This window comes from Mycothermus thermophilus, assembly GCF_041956435.1.
Source record: "Mycothermus thermophilus strain CBS 625.91 unplaced genomic scaffold VTJ04scaffold_5, whole genome shotgun sequence".
In the NCBI taxonomy this organism is placed as follows: domain Eukaryota; kingdom Fungi; phylum Ascomycota; class Sordariomycetes; order Sordariales; family Chaetomiaceae; genus Mycothermus; species Mycothermus thermophilus.
This window is the reverse complement of record NW_027191431.1, coordinates 128,999-151,238: the sequence shown is the minus strand read 5'-3', so window position 1 is coordinate 151,238 and position 22,240 is coordinate 128,999. Positions and strand designations below refer to the sequence as shown.

The 22,240-nt window shown below is 56.4% G+C and overlaps 9 protein-coding genes across 9 annotated transcripts; 4 read left to right on the top strand and 5 right to left on the bottom strand.

The window, feature by feature from the left end:
- Nucleotides 1-251: 251 nt before the first annotated feature.
- On the top strand, nucleotides 252-1,572 carry VTJ04DRAFT_7094 (uncharacterized protein; the record flags this gene model as incomplete). The annotated part of the gene is made up of 3 exons (XM_069365383.1): nucleotides 252-350; nucleotides 416-569; nucleotides 635-1,572. The coding sequence occupies 3 exons, from the start codon at nucleotides 252-254 to the stop codon at nucleotides 1,570-1,572; spliced, it is 1,191 nt and encodes a 396-aa protein (XP_069216423.1).
- A 151-nt stretch (nucleotides 1,573-1,723) lies between these two features.
- VTJ04DRAFT_7093 (uncharacterized protein) lies at nucleotides 1,724-1,936 on the bottom strand (the record flags this gene model as incomplete). The annotated part of the gene is made up of 1 exon (XM_069365382.1): nucleotides 1,724-1,936. The coding sequence occupies one exon, from the start codon at nucleotides 1,934-1,936 to the stop codon at nucleotides 1,724-1,726; it is 213 nt and encodes a 70-aa protein (XP_069216422.1).
- Nucleotides 1,937-2,469: 533 nt separating this feature from the next.
- VTJ04DRAFT_7092 (uncharacterized protein) lies at nucleotides 2,470-5,117 on the bottom strand (the record flags this gene model as incomplete). The annotated part of the gene is made up of 5 exons (XM_069365381.1): nucleotides 2,470-3,808; nucleotides 3,862-4,052; nucleotides 4,104-4,437; nucleotides 4,488-4,693; nucleotides 4,755-5,117. 5 exons carry the CDS (start codon nucleotides 5,115-5,117, stop codon nucleotides 2,470-2,472), a joined length of 2,433 nt encoding a protein of 810 aa, XP_069216421.1.
- Nucleotides 5,118-5,540: 423 nt separating this feature from the next.
- Nucleotides 5,541-9,563, top strand: VTJ04DRAFT_7091 (uncharacterized protein; the record flags this gene model as incomplete). The annotated part of the gene is made up of 13 exons (XM_069365380.1): nucleotides 5,541-5,581; nucleotides 5,651-5,688; nucleotides 5,750-5,826; nucleotides 5,919-6,015; nucleotides 6,520-6,566; nucleotides 6,654-6,788; nucleotides 6,917-7,009; nucleotides 7,173-7,316; nucleotides 7,402-8,530; nucleotides 8,591-9,052; nucleotides 9,113-9,210; nucleotides 9,277-9,433; nucleotides 9,511-9,563. The coding sequence occupies 13 exons, from the start codon at nucleotides 5,541-5,543 to the stop codon at nucleotides 9,561-9,563; spliced, it is 2,571 nt and encodes an 856-aa protein (XP_069216420.1).
- Nucleotides 9,564-10,746: 1,183 nt separating this feature from the next.
- VTJ04DRAFT_7090 (uncharacterized protein) lies at nucleotides 10,747-12,087 on the top strand (the record flags this gene model as incomplete). The annotated part of the gene is made up of 3 exons (XM_069365379.1): nucleotides 10,747-10,804; nucleotides 10,862-11,787; nucleotides 11,878-12,087. The coding sequence occupies 3 exons, from the start codon at nucleotides 10,747-10,749 to the stop codon at nucleotides 12,085-12,087; spliced, it is 1,194 nt and encodes a 397-aa protein (XP_069216419.1).
- A 474-nt stretch (nucleotides 12,088-12,561) lies between these two features.
- VTJ04DRAFT_7089 (uncharacterized protein) lies at nucleotides 12,562-13,125 on the bottom strand (the record flags this gene model as incomplete). The annotated part of the gene is made up of 1 exon (XM_069365377.1): nucleotides 12,562-13,125. The coding sequence occupies one exon, from the start codon at nucleotides 13,123-13,125 to the stop codon at nucleotides 12,562-12,564; it is 564 nt and encodes a 187-aa protein (XP_069216418.1).
- Nucleotides 13,126-13,731: 606 nt separating this feature from the next.
- VTJ04DRAFT_7088 (uncharacterized protein) lies at nucleotides 13,732-15,522 on the top strand (the record flags this gene model as incomplete). The annotated part of the gene is made up of 4 exons (XM_069365376.1): nucleotides 13,732-13,759; nucleotides 13,866-14,218; nucleotides 14,286-14,658; nucleotides 14,717-15,522. The coding sequence occupies 4 exons, from the start codon at nucleotides 13,732-13,734 to the stop codon at nucleotides 15,520-15,522; spliced, it is 1,560 nt and encodes a 519-aa protein (XP_069216417.1).
- A 2,065-nt stretch (nucleotides 15,523-17,587) lies between these two features.
- Nucleotides 17,588-18,227, bottom strand: VTJ04DRAFT_7087 (uncharacterized protein; the record flags this gene model as incomplete). Its single annotated transcript, XM_069365375.1, has 3 exons — nucleotides 17,588-17,593; nucleotides 17,659-17,999; nucleotides 18,119-18,227. 3 exons carry the CDS (start codon nucleotides 18,225-18,227, stop codon nucleotides 17,588-17,590), a joined length of 456 nt encoding a protein of 151 aa, XP_069216416.1.
- A 2,136-nt stretch (nucleotides 18,228-20,363) lies between these two features.
- VTJ04DRAFT_7086 (uncharacterized protein) lies at nucleotides 20,364-22,149 on the bottom strand (the record flags this gene model as incomplete). The annotated part of the gene is made up of 2 exons (XM_069365374.1): nucleotides 20,364-21,287; nucleotides 21,355-22,149. The coding sequence occupies 2 exons, from the start codon at nucleotides 22,147-22,149 to the stop codon at nucleotides 20,364-20,366; spliced, it is 1,719 nt and encodes a 572-aa protein (XP_069216415.1).
- Nucleotides 22,150-22,240: the final 91 nt, after the last annotated feature.

Genomic DNA, 22,240 nt, shown 5'->3' with positions numbered 1-22,240 from the left:
GTAATGCAGGAACACCTCACACGCCTGACCCGACCTTCCCTCGTCATCTCCGCTTCCGCGCTTGCGCTCTTCCCAACCTCTCTTCTCTATTTTTCCAACACCATCATCACATCATCGCGGACGGTCGCTGACAGTCCTGATTCATCCACACCCGCCCCGAACCATCACCATCACCATCTCCCATTCCCAAGAAGGGATACCAATCATTTGATACCCATCCCACTCATTTACACCTGTGACGATCGCCCATCATGAAGGGCGCTCTGTTGACCGCTGCCGCTCTCCTGGGCGTCGCCCAGGGCGCGTTCACCAAGATGAAGCTGCAGAAGATCCCACTCTCTGAGCAGCTTGTACGTTCTCCTGGTTGTTCCCACCGACGATAATGACGATAGTTGCTGATGATACCCTTGCGCAGGAATCTATTCCCATCGACACCCAGCTCAAGGCGCTCGGCCAGAAGTACATGGGCGCCCGGCCCAAGACTCACACCAGCGCCATGTTCGATGGCTCGGTGGTCGACACCAACTCCAACCACCTGGTTCCCATCTCCAACTTTTTGAACGCTCAATGTAGGCTGCGCGCAAACCCCAAACCCTCAATTGCAGCAGCGCCACTAACATTTTGCTACCACCAGACTTCTCCGAGATCACCATCGGAACGCCTCCCCAGAGCTTCAAGGTCGTCCTCGACACCGGTAGCTCGAATCTTTGGGTCCCCTCGGTCGAGTGCGGCTCCATCGCTTGCTACCTCCACTCCAAGTACGACTCGTCCGCTTCCTCCACCTACAAGGCCAACGGAACCAAGTTCGAGATCCGCTATGGCTCCGGCAGCCTGAGCGGCTTCGTCTCTCAGGACACCGTTTCCATCGGCGACATCACCATCCAGGGCCAGGATTTCGCAGAGGCTACCAATGAGCCTGGTCTCGCCTTCGCCTTCGGCCGCTTCGACGGCATCCTGGGTCTCGGCTATGACACCATCTCGGTCAACAAGATCGTGCCTCCGTTCTACAAGATGATCGAGCAGAAGCTCGTCGACGAGCCCGTCTTCGCCTTCTACCTCACCGACACCAGCGGCCAGTCCGAAGTTGTCTTTGGCGGTGTCGACTCGTCCAAGTACAAGGGCAAGATCACCACCATTCCGGTCCGCCGCAAGGCCTACTGGGAGGTCGACTTCGACGCCATCTCGTACGGCGATGACACCGCCGAGCTCGAGAACACCGGCGTCATCCTCGACACCGGCACCTCCCTGATCGCCCTCCCCAGCCAGCTGGCCGAGATGCTCAACGCCCAGCTCGGCGCCAAGAAGAACTACGCCGGTCAGTACACGGTCGACTGCAGCAAGCGCGACTCGCTCAAGGATGTCACCTTCAACCTGGCCGGCCACAACTTCACTCTGGGCCCCTACGACTACATCCTCGAGGTCAGCAGCTCCTCGTGCATCTCCACCTTCATGGGTATGGACTTCCCCGAGCCCGTGGGTCCTCTCGCCATTCTCGGCGATGCCTTCCTGCGCAGGTACTACTCCATCTACGACCTGGGCGCCAACACTGTCGGTCTCGCCGAGGCTGTTTAAGCCATTGAAAGCTCGAGTTGTATGATGCAGGAGGGCCGTGGAGTTTGAGAGTTGGGATTAGGTTGGTTGGTTAGGTTCGGTATTATGGGATGAGAATGGGATTGTACGGGATTAATGGTCGGGAGGGTGGATTGATATCATCAGGTTGTATCTATCGATCGTTTTGGTTTGGGTTTGTTTCCTTTCCTTGACTTGAGTCTGATGCGTTGGCTGGTGTATGTAACCGTACCCGTGTCTGAAGCGGCGGTGTTTGGGTGTACCTAGTTATCCTCTCACCAGCGTCACGGGCTTTATCGATGGCTGGCTGCCTACCTGCCTTAATATAGGCGTCCATCCTCGCACGTGTGTCGTTTCTTATCAGCATTGATGTTGCTCAGTTTCGGCCAATATACATACGTGCTCTCTGCCACTCTGGGTGCAGTGCTCTCGTGAAGCTTTAGGAATACCTACCTGACCTATTATATCCATGAATGTATGGGCGTCCGGCCGACTGATTTGGATCAGATATCAACACCCTATCCTATCCGTAGCTTCCCTTCTGTGCTCTCTCACTTGCTCCTGAACTGAAGCATAGATTCAGCACCCATGAGTGATATCTCGCGCGAAGTTGTCTGCACCCTTCAGACCCTCAGGTCAGTATCTAAGGTACCTTGGCAGGAATTGTCAGGCATGGAATCAATTCGTATTTCCTTTCAGTTGAGTTGTTCCCATTCGCGTTGATGAATCTCAAGACGAATGTAATGCACCAGCAGGGACCCATTTCCTCCCAAACTCCATAACCCCATCGTGTCTATGTACATACATACCTGAGGTCCGGTATTACCCATACAATTTACAACAACCTTTGTCCCACATTCCCTAGACGACAGACAATATGAAACCCTCTCCCACAACATCTCACTTCCTAAACGTCGCCGACCTCCCTGCCCGTTCGTAATTCATCTTCCTCGCCCCCGTCGGCGCGTCGCTCGTCCGCTTGACGTACGGGTCAAATGCCGGCCCACCACCGTTGGCCGTCGCTGTGCCGTCCGCTTCCTTGGGCGCGTGCAAGACGGACGCGGCTTTGCTGTAGTCGAATGGTTGCTCCTCCTCTTCTTCTTCCTCTTCTTCCTTTTCCTTGACCTCGTTAGCGGCGGTGGTGGTGCCGTTTTCAGCTGCCTTCATGGCGCGCTTTAGGCGGCGTTTTTCTTTCTTGCTGAGTTTGCGAGACTCCTCTGTCGTCGACTCGGCTGCCTGGCCGTCCTCTTCCTCTGGTTCTGCGTCTTCAGCCGCGACAGCGGCCTCCCCGTCGTTCACCTCCTCCCCTTCCTCCTCCCCAGCTGCAGCAACTTGGTTGGTGGTTTCCGCCGCATCAACCTCCTCCGCCTTCCTCTTCCTCTTCATCCGCAACGTGAACGCCTCCTCCTCCTGTGGCTTGGGCTTCGCGGCCTCCTGAGCCGGCGCCGCCTCGGCAGCCGCTGGGGTAACTTCCTCCTCCACGAGGGCGTTAAAGTCGAAGCTATACAGCGGGATTCTATCCCCGGCATCAATCGGCGGGCGCTTCTTGGAGCCGTCCAGGTGCGAGTTGAGCGCCACGGCGCCCCACAACTGGGAATTATCGCTCTTGAGCTCCTCGAGAGGTAGGGGTTGGAGATCCTCCGCCGGCAGCGGGGTGGGGACCGCGCCAGCAGCAAAGCGGCCGTAGTTCTGCTGTGCAGCGACGGCGGACTGGTTGCGCAGGAATTCCAAAAAGCTCGGGCCGTTTTCTCCTTTGGTCCTGGCTTCCTGGATCACCTTGAACAACTCGCCCAGACGCGGCTTGAGGTCGCGCGCGTGCGAGTCGAGCAGGTTCCACAGCGCCACCATGTCGTTGGGTACGAGGCGGGCGATGTTGCTGAGGACGTTCTGGGACATGATAAACATGGGGCTTTCGTCCTCCTTGCGCGCGAGGTCGTCGCGCCATTTGTGCACGGCCTTGTAGACGGCGAATTGCTCGGCGTTGTAAAGGGTGGTGGACTTGGTGAGCTGGGCGATCCAGCCCCGGCTGCCGACGCCGGTTTCCTCGTCGAACCAGTAGGGCTCGAATCGTTGGAGAGAGGTCTCCTTGGATTTGCGGAGAACGCGGCGAATGGGGTGCTCCTCCCGCTTTGGTTGCTGCTTGGCCAGGGCGAGGAGCTCATTCCGGAGGTTGTCGTAGATGTAAAGGAGGTAGTGGGTGTCGGAGCGGGCGTAGTAGAACATTTCCTCTGGAAGAGGCCTAAGGAAGGGTTAGCGGAGATGAGACGGAGATCCGCGAACTAATCAACGCACCGGATGCGCCAGTCGGCTAGCTGGTACTGTTTCGCGGCGTCGAAGTCGACAAACTTCTTGAGCAAGAACGCCAGGCTTCTGGTAGAATACTGGAGAGCATCGCTTGCGTGGAAGGTGTCGAAAAGTCCAACAATGTACAGCCCTAGGTCGCGTTGAAGCCAGACAATGTCCATAAACGCACCGTGGAGAACCTAGACGGGTCAGCGGCAAGGATACGCGATGCCTTCTATGATCCCACATACCTTGAGAATCTTTGGATCTGCAAAGACTTCGTTCAAGATCTCCAGCTTATGCCTCCAAGGGACGAGCGTATCAACTATCCAGTCCTTCTCCCTCGTACTGATCTGCATCAACGAGAGGAGGCCTCGGTATGATCGGAAATCGTGATGCTCCAAATCGATGGCAATCTCGGATGCCTTCTTGAGTTCCTCCAACATCTCTAGGACGCCTTCCCAGGTATCAACCCAGACAGCCTTGGTCGTTTCCATGGGGGTATATGGGATCGGATCACGCGTTTCGAAAACATGCGAGGGGTATTCCAAGTTGTTGATCTCGTGCTCGTACGGATGCTTGTATCTGCGACAATCAGCGGGATGAAGGCCCAGGAGAGGAACTGGGCTGCATACTGGATGTGGCCGTCCGCGTTGACGAACGTCTGTAGGCTCTCCTCGAGCGGGACCTGGGCATGGGGCTTGGAGGTAATGAGCGGCTTCCAAGGTCCCGTTTCGAAGTTGTCAACCTTGACCTCGAATGCATTTTGAGGCTTGAGGATATTCGCGTTCTTGAACGCCGGGTCGAGTTTCGCGAACTTTGACGGTTTTGAATCGCGGGGCTGGGAGAGACAAGGTTAGTTCACATGTAGCGTTGCTCGGTGGGCTTGCGATGGGACGTACAAGTTCCATGAGCGGGAAATCCTTCCGCTTGACCAGACCGGTGAACTCGTCGAGGCATGTGTCGGACTTTTCAAGGAGAGAGTCGATCACATCCACGACACCCCTCCATTGGATATCAACATCGTCGGCGTCGTCGAGCTGGACATGTCTCTGCGAGGTGAGATCTGCGGCAGATTTTAGCACGCCAGAGGCTAAATGGAGCAGGCGACGCGAATTCTTGTCGAGGCGCCTCGAAACGGCGGGATTGACGGTGCGCTGGAACGAGAGGTCTTCGTTGGCGAGGGTGTTGACGGCGCGGGTGATGGAGATGAGGGATGCGTGGACCGAGTCCCGGAGGGGTTTGAGCTCATGAGATGAAGCCATGGCTGCGACGGCTCCTGGAACTCGGATCTTTCTCAAGCTGGGGCCAAGTCGGGCGAGCATGTAGTTGAAGAGATGCACTCGACCCGTGCCTGGTGTTGCAAGACGAACTTGCGAACAGTCCTGGTCGGTCGCAACTTTTTGGGTGTGATCCGCTTTGTCTTGGCTTGCAGCGAGGCGCTGGAGTAGGTTGAAATAGCAGGTCTCCAGTGTTGCATGCTTAAAATAGCAGCGATTCTTGGGGTTATGCTATCAAGACTGTGCTCTTCCTATCGATAAAGAGCACACTCTTGGCTTGTCACTCGATGTTCCCTGCTTGTATCCAACTCTTCCCACTTACACATCCAGGCAACCAACTTTCCAACAAATCTGGCCGAAACCTGAGACCGGATTGAACGGTCTTGCAAATTCAGAATAACAGTCAAAATGTCACAATCACTGGCGCCAGAATGCAATGAGCTGAAGGAGTGAGTAGGAATCATCCTCTAGAAAATCCAACAATGTTATGTTGATGTTGCTGACAGCCCCCGGTGAAGACGCTACGACACATGTTTTCTGAAATGGTATAGCGAGAGTGAGCCGGTCCTTCTCCGACTCATACTTCTCTAAGCACAGGCATACTCATGTGCATACAGAATACCTCCGTGGTCTGGGAACCACAGACAACAACGAGTGCGCGGGGCTGTTCAAGGAGTACAGTAAATGTCTACAGGTAAGTCCCTTCCCCGCCATCTCGTTGGAGGACCTTATGTTGGACCAGATGCAAGCATTTTCTCAGGTGACAGACTGACAAGACAACAATAGGGAGCACTGAAGTCAAGGGGTATTGACAAGCTCCTCGAAGAGGCTCGCGAAGACAACAAAGAAAACGACACCACGTTGATGGGCAAGAAGAAGAAATGTAAGTCGAGCGCCCCTATCCTAGCACAACACTATCACCGCGCCTCTCAGTTAGTTGACCAGGCTATCCGCAGAGAGACAACAATCGACATGTTGATAACCAATGGCTAGACGCCACTCACTGTATATTTCTGTACAATTATAATAACCCTCTTCCCGTTTTGTATCCTCTCTTGGTGTCCGTTGCCTTTCCACGCCAACAAATGTCCAACCATCTATGAAGCACCGCAACACCACTTTGGCCTATGTAGGTCTTCTCCCTTCCTTGCCACTGCAAGTCCTGTGAAAAAAGAGACGAGTGTCCCTGAAATACGAGGGTCGGCCACAAGTGTTTGGTTGCAAGTACATCCATTGTACATCATTGGTCAGACCCGAGGTTAAATGTGGGGCACGTCAACTCGCGACGTGATGGAGTTCTGGATCTGGAACCTCAACACGTGGAAGAAGGTGTTTCTCGCTTCCCCCTTTGGAAGAAACCACGAAACCACACCATATTGAAATGCAGCCGCCAGAACCTCGCCCTCGACACTCGCCGATCTCTCCCCTCTAACAGTCCGTTGCCTCTGTGTCCCAAACTCTCCCAATCCAACGAGCGCCGCCGAATTACACCCGCTGCCCTCCGGAATGCCCAGGGCATAGCGCAGCGAATTTCTTATGCACCCCTTCTCCATCTTGACTCTTGGCATCTTCGTCGCTGGCTACATCACCGCCCGATGGGACCTCGTCACGCGCCTCTATGAACTTGCTATCTTCGCCTGGAACTACGGAGTGGTTGTACGTGGCAATGCCTCCGTCTCCCTCTCGCCTGCCTTTGCCTCTCCCGCCCGGTTGCAGATAGACAGACAGCCCCGACAAGCCACAGCTGTAACCCAAATCCCACTAACACCCTCTTCCCCATGCAGACCCGCGCTGCCAAGGGTTTCGCCGCTCTGAGCCTCGTCTTCCTCCTCATATTCATCCCCGTGGAAAGACTCGCGACCCGGGAAGCGAACTTGGTGCGCCCAGACCGTGACCCCATCAGAATGTCGTCCTCCATCCGAATCCCCTTGCTGACTGCCGACCCTCTGCTCCAGCATCCTCGGCCGACGGGATCCGGAATATCCGCCAGGGAACAACTGAGGCGCCGAGGCTCTTTCTAGCTGATTGGCCGCGCCTCAGCTGTATGACATGCCAGAGCACGATGGCTTGATGCGCGTGTTCTGGCCGGCCGACCTCCCGCGGTCGGACCTCCGAGGTGTGGTGGTGGGCTGGCGGAATTCGGCCCTCGACGTATTTGTGGTGGCAATCCTGGAAGAAGTTGAGGTGGGTGCGGGCAAAGCTGTGACATGGTCTTGGGATATTGGAAGCATCGGCGCAGGACCGAGGTTCGCTGACGCATGGCTGGTAGCCGCGAAACGTCGACTTCGCCCTCAAGACGGGGACACTTCTTCGAAACGCACCCCACCCAGTGAGCCGCATCTTCGAGCTCTGCGGCCAATCCTCGATCCAGATACTCGGCCTGTCCAATAACCCCGACTCGACAGACCTCGAGCCGTCATGGATTCACGCTACGACTGGGCCGGGCCGTCGTGTGCCTCTCATCCAATGTGCTCAAGCATCGAGCATCCAGTTGATACTCTTTGAGCGCCCACTGCCAGGCCGGATGCAGTACATCTCGCTGAACCCGATCGCATTGGCTCTGGACGACAAACACGACAGCTTCAAGCAGGATACCGACGGCGTTGAGGACGATGACGAGAGGGAGGAGCGCCTGAAGAAGGAGCAGAAAAGGCATCTGGTCGACAAGTTGCGGAAGCACTCCATCTTCAAGCGCATCCCGTCGGAGAAGGAGAAGGCACTCGCTAAAATCGTCAACCAAATCAACTGGGCCTGGGAGTTGGAGCAGCTGCTCCAGAAGAATGTGTCCCGGATCGGCCCGCGCCCTAAGAGGAGCTTGAGCGTGTCCGAACGGGTTGTTGAGTCGGCCACAACGGCGCGGGACATGATGGTGGTGTGGTTATGGGGCCTGTTTATGACGTATGTCTGGCCCATCATCAAGAAGTTGTTTGTGCTCGGCTTGATGGCCCATCGAATCGCCGCCGAGGTCCTTCTCTGCGTGCTGGAATGGCGCGCTCGGCCAGGCTATGCTGCCCTGAAGGATATCTCGGCCACGGCCCAGCAAGTTGAGATCCGGCTACAGCAGTTCTGCTATTGGCCCATGCAGTACGTGACACTGCGGCTCAGGAAGAACGACTGGGAGAGCGTCACGACGAGCCATCCGGATTACATTCGCTTCTACAACAGCCTCTGGCTCGTGGCTAACGACATCATCATCGGCATCGCGTTGGGGTCGTACATTATCGACAATGCCGATTGGGTTGCACAGCAAATTGGCCGGCTCCTGTCTGAATACACGGTTGATGCGCTCCAGAGCAGCATCTCATGGCTCATGGGCTGGCCTGCGGGACTCAAGCTGAACAATGAGCTTGGTGCGTTCTTAGGGGATTTGTTTTTGTGGGTCATCGACTATTGGTCAAGTAAGTCGCGGATTGATAGACAACTGGGTTATGAAGTTTTCGGGGACTGACATCAACTAGGTTGCATCGAAGCTCTCCGCCCCCTCCTGCCGCACATCATCTGGTTCGTCGGTTTCTCGAGTTTCGCCGGCGCCAGCATGCCCATTGCTCTCTTTTCGGATCTCTTGTCGCTCCTCACGGTTCACATATACTCGTTCTATCTTGCCTCGGCCCGCATCTACCATTGGCAGTTGACCATCCTGATCTCACTCTTCCACCTCTTCCGGGGCAAGAAACACAATGTGCTCAGGAACCGCATCGACTCGTGCAACTACGACCTTGACCAGCTGCTCGTGGGCACCATCCTGTTTACTGTGCTTTTCTTCCTTCTTCCGACCGTGGTGGTGTATTACCTCAATTTTGCCATCGCCCGCATGGTTATCATCTCTCTCAAGGCCGTGTTTGATACTATGCTCGCATGTTTGAATCACTTTCCACTCTTTGCGCTCATGCTTCGGATCAAGGATCCTGGGAGGCTCCCTGGTAAGATGCCCTCATGATGGTACATGGAATGGGTCTTTATGCTAACATTGGTTTTGCAAGGCGGGATTCGTTTCGAGCTTCGAGATGCACCAGATTTTAAACGATCTGTTCACGACCCAACCAAACGGTTTCCCTCGACTTCCGTAATACATTTGAAGGTGAGATTAGGAGCTTCTTCATGTGGCTATTGGGTGTCAACCAACTGACTTGGTTCCCCTACTCAGTCGGTCCCTCTCAACTTCAAAGCCATGTTCCACCAATACTTCCAGATGGGCCACCGCATCCGCAAGCACTACCTCGCGCCGCGCGTGCTGCTGTGTCTGCTCACGGGCAAGTTTGTGCCGCCGCTGAACCGCAAGGTGCTGTATAGCTTGCAGTACAGTATGTTGCCGGCGCGAAGGGCCGGGGTGGTGGAGATGTGGAACGCGGTCAACTCGCTGCCGGATAACAACAACAAGAAGGGGCCAGGGACAGGGGCGGGTCCGCAAATCCAGATACCGGTGCTGGCTAATGGGAAGATGTATCCAAGTAATTATACTGGTGGGAGGTCGAGGAGAGGGTATGGGTCTGTACGGTAAGGGCTGTTTGGTTTAGGCATAGAAATTACTTAGAAAGTTGTATTTTGTACTTCATTCGGGTGCGGATTCAGTGTCTTGTGAGCATTCTACCATGGGCAGTTGCATGCACGCGTAGAGCCAACATCATGACATGCAAGTCCTCCAGTGGCACAATAGGAGAACAAGCGAGGTCACCTCAGAAATGGGGGATGCCGAACATGCAACAGATGACGCGGGAGGGGCAACAACAACGTTCGCCACACGACTTAGTCGTATGAACATACTATGTACCTCAGGTACTTAGGTACGAACATTCAAGGCTGGCACCTAGGTCCTTACCCGAAGAACACGATATGAACACACACCGACTTTCCAATAGGTACCTATTAAATCATATCCCACTGACCCAATGGTGGCTAGATCCACACCAGGTAGCATTAGTGCCTGATTCAGGGCAGGCCAGGTTGTGCTGGTCCAGAACCCCGCGAACTCCTGTCGCATGTCAGGTCCCGTTCCAGGGGTAGAGTTGGGGATGGGATCCACTGGACTTAACGTTAATTGTTCCCTCTCCTGACCCCGACGACCGACTTCACCTACTCGGTCCTGTCTCCCTGAGAGCGTGTCAACACTTCAATGCACTGAAATCATCATTCTGAAGTGCATTGAGCTGAGCAATCAGTGATCAGTCATCTCATCAATTCAAGGTAAGGAATCGGGTTTCCAAGTTTCTGATAGAAAAGTTGAGTTGATGTTTGCCTGGGGCCGTGGAGTCATATGGATGGAGGTTTGGAGTTCAGACCAACCCTTTGACTCCTCCAGCACATCATCCGTCAACATCTTTCCTCTTTTTGAGAGCAACCCATCTTCACCGACTGTCAACTTGGGCTCACCTGGAAAGCTCACTTAACCATTGTCCACTTCGATCAGGAAACACGGCGGTGCTGATTCTTTTCGTTGAATTTCACGCCGACCTCAGCTGACTGTTTGTCAGGTCGAAACAAGGAACAACCATCTCAAGTCTTATTACGAAGCCTCTTTATCTTCTTATTACCTATTAAAGCCACCTTCAGCACCATCCACAACACCCAATCCTCATACAACCCATCTCTTGTCGCCCAAGCGACTCAAACTCAAAAAATGACATCTGAAGACCGCAAAGACCGCTTCTCCCGCCAATTTAAAATCACCGTCGCCTGTAAGTCACCTCATATCATCACCATCCCACCTACCTATCCTAACATCCACCCCCCAGCAATCGAGGACCAAATCGCCCAACTGCCCAGCTACTCCTCCGTCGGCGGCGAGCGTCAATATGCCGTCGAGCACGTGCTGAGCAGCATCTCGCGGCTGTCCAACGACGTCGCTGACGCGGCTGACTTCTTGCCGCCCTATGACCTGCGCACCTATTCCGACAAGGTCAAGGAGCTGAGGGAGAGCGTGGCCCAGGCTCAGGCGCAGTTCACGCCCAAGGCGCGGTTCCAGTTCAAGCGCCGCCCTGGCAGCAGCGGTGGTGCTGCTGATGGAGTAGCCAGGGGAAGGACCGACACGAGAGGCCGGCCCGGGTTCAGCGATCGAGACCGGGAGGGGGAGGCTTCGTCGTCTAAGGCATCTGAAGCCCGCGACCTGGTTGGGGAACTTCTTCCGACTTCCGCCACCGCAAATGCCACTACGACTTCCGGCGTTGTAGCTAAGAACTACAACGCCGAAATCGCCAGCATCTCCGGCCGCGGCGTGCGCAAACCCTCCTTCTCCACCGCCCGCGACATCGTCCTGTCCGACCACTCCCGCGTGCACATCACCCTGCCCATGTCTGCCGCGCGCGCCACGTCGGCGGGGAGGCTGACCAACCTGGACCAGTGCGTCGTGGACATGTCCATCCCCACGACAACCTCATCATCAGTCAACAGCACCAACAACGGGGGTGACCAACAGCAGCAACAACAAGGCGCGCCGTTCGCGAGCCTGGCGCTCAAGGACATCGCGCGCAGCGTCATCGTCGCGGGACACGTGGACGGGCCGGTGCACGTGACGAATCTGCGCGAGAGCGTGGTGATGGTGGCGGCGAGGCAGGTGAGGATCCACGAGTGCGTGGACGTGGTGTTTTATTTGCACTGCGGGAGCCGGCCGATTATTGAAGATTGCAAGGGGGTGAGGTTTGCGCGGGCTCCGGAGGTTTATGTAAGTCCTTTTTCCCCTGTCCTTTTTCGCCCCCATCTGCTATATGTTTTTGTGTAGGCTAAGATTGCTGACCGTCGGTTGGGGTTGTAGTTGACCGAGCAGGAGAAGAAAACCCCCAACCTCTTCGATCAGGTGGATGACTTCAAGTGGCTCAAGGCGACCGAGTCGCCCAACTGGAGCCTGCTGCCCGAGTCGGAGGCTATTCCGGAGAGTGTTTGGAGGAAGGCACTTGCGCCGAGCCCGGAGGTTGATATCGACGAAACCCTCCGCACTTTGGGGGTTGGGAAGAGCAAGGCCTGACTGAGCATAGATGGAGATCATCATGGTTATAGGTCCCCATAGATGAGGGGGCTGAGCCATCATCGGCGCCAGGCTTGATTGCGAACCGATTTGGTGCCTGATTTTTGATCTTTGCATGTGAAGCTGTCTTGTAATTCCGCGGCAACCAGCTCTGGGGAGTTGGCGCTGCTAATATAATTATGATTCTGCCTGGCTTTGAAAATACGGAGCAATTCATTCGCCAATATTACCCTGACTCGAGAACCTCGAGATGCTTGATTATGCCTCGAAATTGTAAATGCCAATGCCCTCCAACAAACACCAAAACTCCGGTTCTTATGAAAACCATGACCTGACCACACAACCTGGAAATACCTCAACCGGGTATCATGCCTCCCGCTCAACCGAATAGGATATGCCATGATATGATGTTATCTCATCCCACCGCTCTCACAATCGACCAAGGGCCTCTAAGTAGGCAGTTACTTACCCCCCCTACTCGCCCTCAACCATCCTCTCCCCCTTCTCCCCCTCTGCCCTTACGAACAACAGCCCGTCCTCCTGCGCCTTGGCCAACCGTTCCGCCTGCGCCCGTCTCCTCGCCTCCAGACTGGCGAGTTCCGCCTCCTGCTGCGCGAGCCCGCGCTGGACGTCCGCCAGGGCGCGAACCGCCGCGCGCGCGCGCTGCAGCTTGTGCCGCAGCGGATCGGTCGCGGCGGGGAGGTCTTTGAGGGAGAGAGGCGGCAGGGCGGTTGAGGTTGGTGTTGGCGTGCCGGTGTTGGTTGGGCCGGGGATGGTGGAGGTTTGGGGCTGGCCGGTATTGGTGGTTGCTGAAGGGGTGGTGCCTGTTACGCCGAGGGGGGCGGGAGTTGAGGAGGTGTTGGTGGTGGTTCCTGCGGCTGCTGCTCCTCCTGGTGGTGCTGTTGTCGCCGAAGGTTGGCCGCCGGCTGTGGTGGAATCTTGTTGTTGCGAGGCGCGCAGGCGGATGACGATGGAGGTGAGCTCGGTGACGGCGTCGAAGGCGTCGGGGGAGAGCCCGGGAGGGAGATGGTTTGCCATTGAGGTGGGTTGTGCCTTGGTTGTCGCGGATGTGCGGGATGGGAATGGCGGGAGGGTTGGAAAGTGCTCGAATCGAAATGCGAAATATTTTTCTCGGTCAGTAACGCGGCCGGGAATGGAGAGCGCCCGACTCCGCGGCGCCGCTGGAACGAATGATGGGTGGGATGACTTTTGCGAGTTTGTTGCTGTTTGGTGTTGGGTGTTGTTCAGAGTGGGGGACCTTATCGGAGCTTGGGTCCCGGGATCGCTGCCTTTCAGGGGACGAGCTAGCTGTTTTGGGACAGCTACAGCCTGTCAGACCCCCCGAAGCAAGGGCACCTCAGCGACGCCCGGCGCGGGAGAGCGAGGGTTGGTGGGGTGGTGGGCTGAAGGTCAACGACAGGAACAGCCGACCCCGCCGTCATTCTTGGAAGCTTTGGAACCACGACCGGGCCGATCTGATTTTTTGTGGTTTTTTCTACTGCTCGGAGCAGGCCTTCTGCTATATTTTTTTCTGTCCCGTTTCTTGTTTTTCTACATCAAACCTTGGGGATTGAAACTTTCCCTGTTCATTACCTGCGCCATCGTCCAGTTCGCCCTCCCAGACACTCATAGAACACAGACATCATGGCTCCCGAGCACAAGGCCTGCCTGAGTACGTCTATTATGTCCCGCCGCGCAGACTACGCTCTGTTTGTCTGCTACGTCCTGATATATCTCGAGCTCGCCTGGCTGATTATGATGTTGTTGCGCTCTTCTAGTCGTGATTGACGGCTGGGGTATCCCCTCCGAGGAGTCTCCCAAGGATGGCGACGCCATCGCCGCCGCTGCGACCCCCGTCATGGACGCATTCTCCCAGAGTCCGACCGGCTACACGGAGCTCGAGGCTTCCTCCCTCGCCGTCGGTCTCCCGGAGGGCCTGATGGGCAACTCTGAGGTCGGCCACCTCAACATTGGCGCCGGCCGCGTCGTCTGGCAGGACGTCGTGCGCATTGACCAGGCCGTCAAGAAGAACGAGTTCGCCAGCAACGATGTGATCCAGAAGGTCATGCAGGCGGCGGCCAGCGGCAATGGCCGTCTTCACCTCTGCGGTCTGGTCTCCCACGGTGGTGTGGTGAGTATATCCAGCCTGATACAGAAAGGAGCATCCTGTCGGCGGACATCGCTAATTCCCCTCACAGCACTCCAAGCAGGACCATCTGTATGCTCTCCTCAGGGCTGCGAAGCAGTACGGCGTCCCCAAGGTCTTCATCCACTTCTTCGGCGATGGCCGTGACACGGACCCCAAGTCCGGCGCCGGCTACATGGAGGAGCTGCTTGCCACGATTCAGGAGATTGGCGTTGGCCAGATCGCCACCGTCGTCGGCCGCTACTACGCCATGGACCGCGACAAGAGGTGGGAGCGCATTGCCATTGCCCTGAAGGGCATGGTTCTCGGCGAGGGCGAGGCCAGCGAGGACCCGGTTAAGACGGTTAAGGAGCGCTACGAGAAGGGCGAGACGGACGAATTCCTGAAGCCCATCATTGTCGGCGGCGACGAGGGTCGCATCAAGGGTTTGTTCCTCGTGTCTCTTGACCGGGTTGATACTTCGGATGACTGACTCTTTGGCAGATGGCGACGAGGTTTTCTTCTTCAACTACCGGTCCGACCGTGTCCGCCAGATCACCCAGCTGCTGGGTGATGTTGACCGCTCGCCCCTGCCTGACTTCCCCTATCCCAAGGTCAACCTGGTCACCATGACCCAGTACAAGCTCGACTACCCCTTCGAGATTGCCTTCAAGCCCCAGGTGATGGACAACGTGCTGGCCGAGTGGCTCGGAAAGCAGAACGTCGAGCAGGTGCACGTCGCCGAGACGGAAAAGTACGCCCACGTCACCTTCTTCTTCAACGGCGGCGTCGAGAAGGTGTTCCCTCTCGAGACGCGCGATCCGTCGCAGGACCTGGTGCCCTCGAACAAGAGCGTCGCGACGTACGATCTTGCTCCCGAGATGAGTGCGGCCGGCGTGGCGGACCAGGTGGTTAAGCGCCTGGGCGAGGGCCGGTTCCCCTTCGTCATGAACAACTTTGCCCCGCCGGACATGGTCGGCCACACGGGCGTGTACGAAGCGGCCATTGTTGGTGTCGAGGCCACCGACAAGGCCATCGGCAAGATCTACGAGGGCTGCAAGAAGTACGGCTACATCCTCTTCATCACGGCCGACCACGGCAACGCCGAGGAGATGAAGTTCCCCGACGGCAAGCCCAAGACGTCCCACACGACCAACAAGGTCCCGTTCATCATGGCCAATGCTCCCGAGGGTTGGAGCTTGAAGAAGGAGGGTGGTGTGCTTGGCGATGTCGCCCCCACCATTCTCGAGGCCATGGGTTTGCCGATTCCGTCCGAGATGACTGGTACTAGCCTTCTGGTCAAGTCGTGAGTTGAGAAATAGAGGCGAAGGGGGTTGGGTTTGGTGCAAAGACAGACATGGTAGATTATACAGTGTCTGGGTATTTGATGGTATAGAGGTTAGTTAAACCTGCAGTCATGAATTATGAGAGGATTCCCAATTGTGTTGCCAGACACGGACGAGTTACCACGCACGCAGGGGATTGTGCAGCAGAGCTTCCGGGGAACCTTTTCCGGTCATGGTCCAAATGAAGTGAACATGCGGTTACCTTGAATGCAGTGTCCGGTGTGACAGGGCCACTCGACAAAAAGCGCCATCATTGTGATCAATCGTCAAGCCGTCCCGAGAACAGTGAGCATGGTGTTCGAGTCTCCAAGTCTTAATTCAAGACAACTTTCAATTTCTTCAACCTCAAAGCGACCATCCCAATTCCATCTCAGCCCAGGTTTTCTTCAAATTGACGCTCTTGCCCTCCCAACCTACCGCCCTTTCCTTTGGGCAGGCTGCTGCCCATCCTTGCCCTCCCCTGCACCGTTACACAAGGCCTTTCCCAATCAAAGTCCGGGGAAGCGGGGGACGGCTGAATGCACGACGCCCTCTGCGGAAAGAATCGTCAACTCGCCCAAAGTACTAAGTATCTCCTCCGCGTTCTCTCGCGGCATTGGTACCCGGGGGCGTTGTGTTACCCCGGAATCACCTGACGCCGACGCGCTCCTTCCATCCTCGGGGGCATACCTTAGGTTGCAGACTGCATGAATGGGACAGGACAACGCACGGCTCGTGAGGGGAAAAGCCCGAGGACGCGCAGAAATGGGAAGGAAGAAACCCCCCCTGGATGAGATGGAAGACACCTTCTGGACGGCAGAGTCCCCAAGGAATGGATGGCGTTGAATGGATGGCTGCACAGCACACACGCACAAATTGTAGAAGGGTAGCAAATAAGAGCGATGCCCTCCCCTTTTCTCTCTCCTCTTCTTCTGCCCTTCTCCTGCAAAATCCTTCTCTTTCACTTCCTCTTTCTCTCCCTCTCTCCCTCTCTCTCTCCCTCTCGGATTTTCAAAACTCCTCAATTCTTTCTTTTCTCAGCTCCCCCCCTCACAGATTTCTTTTGGTGCGCTGCCCTCGACCGGAGTCTCAAGATGAGACAACGACAGCAAAAACACCAACAAACCCGTTCTCACCGTCGACCTGCAACCACAACACCATGAAATCCGATATCACCATGTCAACAAATCATCCTGATAAGCTCCAGCCAGCGGAGCCGCCTTGGTTGACAGGGAGACGCTAGCTTGGTCGCTGGCCGGGCTCCAGTCAGTGGGACGCCAAAGTGGATTCCCTCCTGGTGGAGTCGGGTCGCGAGATCGATCTCCCGCCCAAAGGAAAATGCCGCCGCGGAGTGGAGAATGCCATCACATCGGTGAGGTCAAGCAAGCGCTGCGCTCTTTCTCATGTTGTGTGGACAGAATATATATACTATGTGCTGGTTCCCGTTGTTCCATGGCATTTGTTTTCGTTGAGAGCGTTGGAATGGTGATATGTTGCTGCAATTGGTCTTGGTGTTTTCGAGAGATTGGTACTGCTTCGTGACGCTGGGTTCCTAACTTCCATCACAGAAGCTCGACGTATCCCATCAACTCCGACTGCAGCATCTACATTCACGCACAATCAAGCGATTGTATCAGTCTGAAACGACACAAACCATCCTTCACCTGGCTGACACGGACACATCAAGTGAGAGACACAATGAAATTTTGTGATGGTGGTTTCCCCCAGCAGGCTGGAGAAGAATCGCCGTGGATAATGTACAAGGCTGCGCCGGCAGTGCCGACAGCAAGACGGTCCAAATCGCCTGGAAAGTTCTCCCCGATCTAGGTCTATATGGTCCCGTCTATGGTTATGCGATTCCCCGCCATATCCCCATGCACACGTCCCGTTCGTCTTACGAGTCCAATGCGATGCGATCAAATGGCATGGGACCACAATCCCTTCATCCACGTCCTGCTCGAACCGTCCCCGCGCCCCGATATGTACAGGCGATCGATCGCTCCCAACGAGGCATCGACGCCATTCTCGCCCGGATGGAGGAGAGATACGCTTAGGTCTGCGTGCCGTGGTTAGCATCCCCGCTCCTGCCGGGCCGAGGTTCGGAGTGCGGGAATAACTTACGAACTTGGCCATGAGGGCAACCATCAAGTCGAACAGACCAATGGCCTCGACGAAGGCGAAGCCCAGAATGGCGTACGAGAAGAGCTGGCCACGGAGAGCGGGGTTGCGGGCAACACCGTTGAGGAGGGCGGCGAAGACGAGACCGATACCGATACCAGCACCAGTCAGACCGACGGCAGCGGTACCCATACCAATGTTCTTGGAGACCTCGACCAGAGCCTGGGCGATCTCAGAGGAGTAGGCACGGCGCTGGACACCGAAGGCCTGGCGGGTGGTGGCATTGATGATGCTCTGCATCTGCTGGCGCTTGACGGCCTGGAGAGGGGAGGCCTTGGTGGCGGCTGTACTCGACGAAAAAAAACCCGCGAGGGAACAAAAATCGATTAGACCGCTGATCGGGAATCGAGACGACGACCTCATCGCAAATTGGCTCCTTCGGACGCTTTTCGAAACCACTTACCAGTCATGGTCCGCTTGCTGGCGGTGGCAACGCTGACGCGGGCGACCGGGCGAGCAGCGGCAGCCATCTGAGAGGCAAGCCTCGAGGCGAGCACACGGGTGGAGGCCATTGTGACTGATGGGAAGAGTATGCAAAAGGTTGCAAAGGACGGGTCGGGGAGGACGACGAGATGATACTCTTGGTGTGGTTGAGGCAGAGGCGATGGCTCGACTGCTGAGTGTGAGAGGGAAAAATTGGAGGAGGAGAAAGAAGAGCGAAAAGGAAGAACAGGTGGGCAGCTGGGAACAGCGGAACCTCGGGCTGGTCCGGGCAACGGGCTCAACCAGCAGCAACGGGCAATCGTGAGTGGTCAATTCGACCCTTTGGTTGGGAGGACTCTCCACTTTGAGCTCGCTGTGGGTCAGGGCTTCCAGCTTGGGCGGACATCAAGAAAAGAGAGGGAAAATTTTGCTGCGGCACTTTGGGTCAAAGGGTCGGGCAATCTCGGACGCGGCGCTCAAACGCAAGGGGACGATGGCGCCGGGTCGAGGGCCGGCCGGCATGGGACAGCGTTCCGCACGAACAAGCACCGAAAGCAAGCATTCATCACGTCTGGCTCTGTGCCGGTGGGCACAATGGATACGGCGCCGTCTTTCATCCTGAAGCTATCACCGCGGTTCCGTTTAGCGCTACCCTACTTGGAACTCCCGGAGGTCTGGGGAATCTGGTGGACAAACGGAGGATTAGGGCACCCGAAAATTTTCGCCGTTCAGACCGAAAACTGTGTGGTTGTCTTCGATCTCTCGATTTCCTCGCCAGGACCCCACGAGGCCCCCACTTAGCGACGGATTTGAGCGTTCCCAGTCGTCGACACATCGGATTTTGGTTCCACCTTGGAATCCACCACGGCATCAGGGGCTGGACGGATGACGACAGGACGAAGGAAAATGCCTCTCTTTTCCACTTGTTTCCGGCCGCAGACTCCAGTGTTCGGGCAGCGTTCAAAAAACCCGTCCGACGGCTGGACGCTCAACGGTGCTTTTTTTCGCCGGGTTTCCGGGCTTTAACCTGCTGTTTTCACGGCGCACGAATTCATTCTCAACATCGGATGTCCGATCTCCATCGGATGTCCGGTCTCAGCCCTGGACCAGGTCCGTGGATTTTTTTCGCAGGTTACACAACATGATGAGGCGCTTTTGCATGCGCGGGCGACCCGGGACCTTTCGACGGATGGTCGGACGCTGATTGGTCAGGCGGTTCCGGTTTTTTTGTGTGTGGCGTCAGGCGGTCTGCTTGGCCAACGGTGAGCAAAACGCCGCGTTTTCAGCCACAGGCGGGGCGAGGTGTGGCTTGTGTTGCGCCAAAGGCGACTCACGAGTCAACGGCGATGAAAGTAAGTTAGAAGTTGGTGAAAGTAAGGATCGTGTGACGTTTAGATTGGGATCTGTAGTTATTCGAGGTGTGTCACCATCATCCCCTCGTAGACATGAGGCGCCGCTGGATACAGCACCTCATGGAAAGTGGTGGACTGGGATGCGATCCGGAGAGGAGCATCTCTTCGACGTTGCCATTGCTGGATGGTTGATGACGTTCATGCAGGGTCTGGGTACGGTATGGTCGTCATCACATGCTCTTGCGGGTTCAATACCTATGACCTGCGTCGACCTGTGGTTGTCGCGAATGCAGGCTTAGATGGTAGCAACTCAGAAATGGTCAAGTCGATTCAACCATCCAGGGATAGTCGCACGAGGCACTTGAGGAACAATAGGACCACTTTGTGTTGAGGGCCAGATGTTTGTTTCGTTTACACAGCAGGCAAACTGAAGTTTCATTCCGAGGATCTCGTCTCCCAGAGAGAAAAGAACCATGAAGTTGGCAAACCAGCCTAAACTAATGCCCTCCACACCAGAATCCCGAAACCAAATCGAATATCAACCAACCAACCCGCTTGACATGGTATTATTATGCTCCCATCCCACCGACCCATCACCGAAACCCACAAAGTGCCAGACTCCGTATAAACATCCATATGTCCCAGCCCAATGTCCCAGTCCATGCCCCAGAGGTATATCCCATCCCATCCCAATAATCCCGCAGTGAACCGAATAAAAGAGGCAAAACGCCAATGCAAAAAGAAGGGAAACTCCTTCCAGGAAGAAGGGCCATCTTGACCCAGCAGAAAACAAATATTTACAACCCCTCCCGTCAACCAACCGCACATTCACGCACTTTCAAGAATCAAAACCGATTAGGTTAGGCTGGTCAGTTACTCGTCTCCAGCCGTCGCATCGGTGGCAACAGCAGCAGCATCGCCCTTGGGCTTGATCGCGTACCCCTCCACGAACCCATCCGGATCGCACGCCCGTTCCAGGGAGATCTTGTTGGCCGTGACCCACGCGCGGACGGCGGACTGGGTGATGCGGACGCGCTTCACCATGGTCGGATGATGAGAAGACTGGTCCTCGGCGGCGGCGGTGGCGGTGGGTGTATCATCGTTGTTGGCATGTCCGTTCGCGGCACCGGCGGTGGTGGTTGTGGTGTCATTGGAGGAGACGTGCTCGTCTTGACTGTTGGCGACGGGGTCTTTGGTTGGATGATGAACGGGAGCGGGGCCGGGACCCATGCCCGCATCCTCTGCAACGCCCATCTCGCGCAGGACGGAGAGGCAGTCGTCGGGCGCGATCCAGGTCGCTTGGCTGATGCGGTCAATGTCGATGACGATTTCGTCTGCGGCGATGGTACTTCCTCCTCCTCCAGCGGGATCATCATTGGTGATGGTACTATTGGAAAAGTCCTCCGGACGCAGGCTGAGGATCCAGCGGGCGATTTCCCCCGCCCAAAAGCGGCGGTAGCCCTTCTTGCCGAGGTCTGAGATGGGCTTCTCGGGCCCGCCGAGCACGCCCTCGCGGCGCGAGATTTCGTAGGAAATGCCCATGAGCAGGGAGCCGAGACCCTTGCGCTGCCAGGGAGGGAAGATGAGGATGCAGGCAAGGTTGTTGTTGTCCCAGGAGATTTTTTCCTTGGAGAAGAAGCCGACGATTTGACTGTGCAGCGGCGTAGAGGAAGGGTCGTCGGTGCGGGAGGGAGGGGTGTAGACGAGGAGGAAGTAGTTGAAGCCGGTCACGTCGAAGAAGACGGATTTGTTGTCGAGGAAGAGCTTGGCGAAGAGGGAGAGGTTTTGGCAGAAGAGCTGGTGTGGGTGGTGGGTTAGTTTGCAGAACAGTGGACATTACTGGGGAATTTGGGAGATGACATACCACGTCCTTTTCACCATCCACCTCCCAGATGCTCCATTCACCTTCGTTCTCGACTACCTCCTCAATCATCTTCTGACCGGCACTTCCGCGTTTGCCTCTACCCTGCTTGGAGGGCCCCGAAGGCACCAGGATCGTCCGCTTGCCTTTGGGATGGGTATAGATCTTCTTGCCTGGGATCACGTTCCGCCGCTTGCACCACCGCACGTGTTCCCACCAGGTGACGAGCTCCTTGGAGTATTTGAAGCAGCATGGGCACACGCACAGCCGCTCCAGGATCGGGGTGTCACGATCCCGCTTCGCGTCTTGGCCATGGGAACCAGCGCCATGGCCGTGATTCCGTGAGTTCTTCCCTCCCTTTGCGTTGCCACCAGCGACGTCCCCAATCACCTCCTTGCCGTAATACGACGGATACCACGCGCTGAAGCAAATGTCCCCGAGAACGACCTTGTCGATATTGCGGTCCGACCGGCTCGAGGCGGCGCCATCCGTTCCCCTCGCGGGGCCGCCGCCCGAAGTTATCCCGTTGGCGTTTGACGACGGCTGGGCGGTCGAGGTCGTCATGAAGATGGGCGCGTTACGACCCAGGGGAACGGATTGCTGCGGAGGCGCCGCGTCGAGTCGGCGGCGGCGGCGCGGTGGCTCTTCGGGAGCCGAAGGTGGGGCGGCCGACGACTGTCGCGTCGTCCGGCGCGGTGCCGAAACCCCTGACTGGGACTTGTCGATGGCTGTCTTGGGCGCCGCCGAGGGGATTTGTTGGTCCCTCTCGGACCGTTTTCTCTTGAGAGCGGCTGGCATCTGTGATTCTGAGGGGCCGTCTTGGTTTGGGACTTTTGCGGTGTCAATTGCTGGTTGACGTTTGTCGACTTGTTCAATTGCCAATACGCAC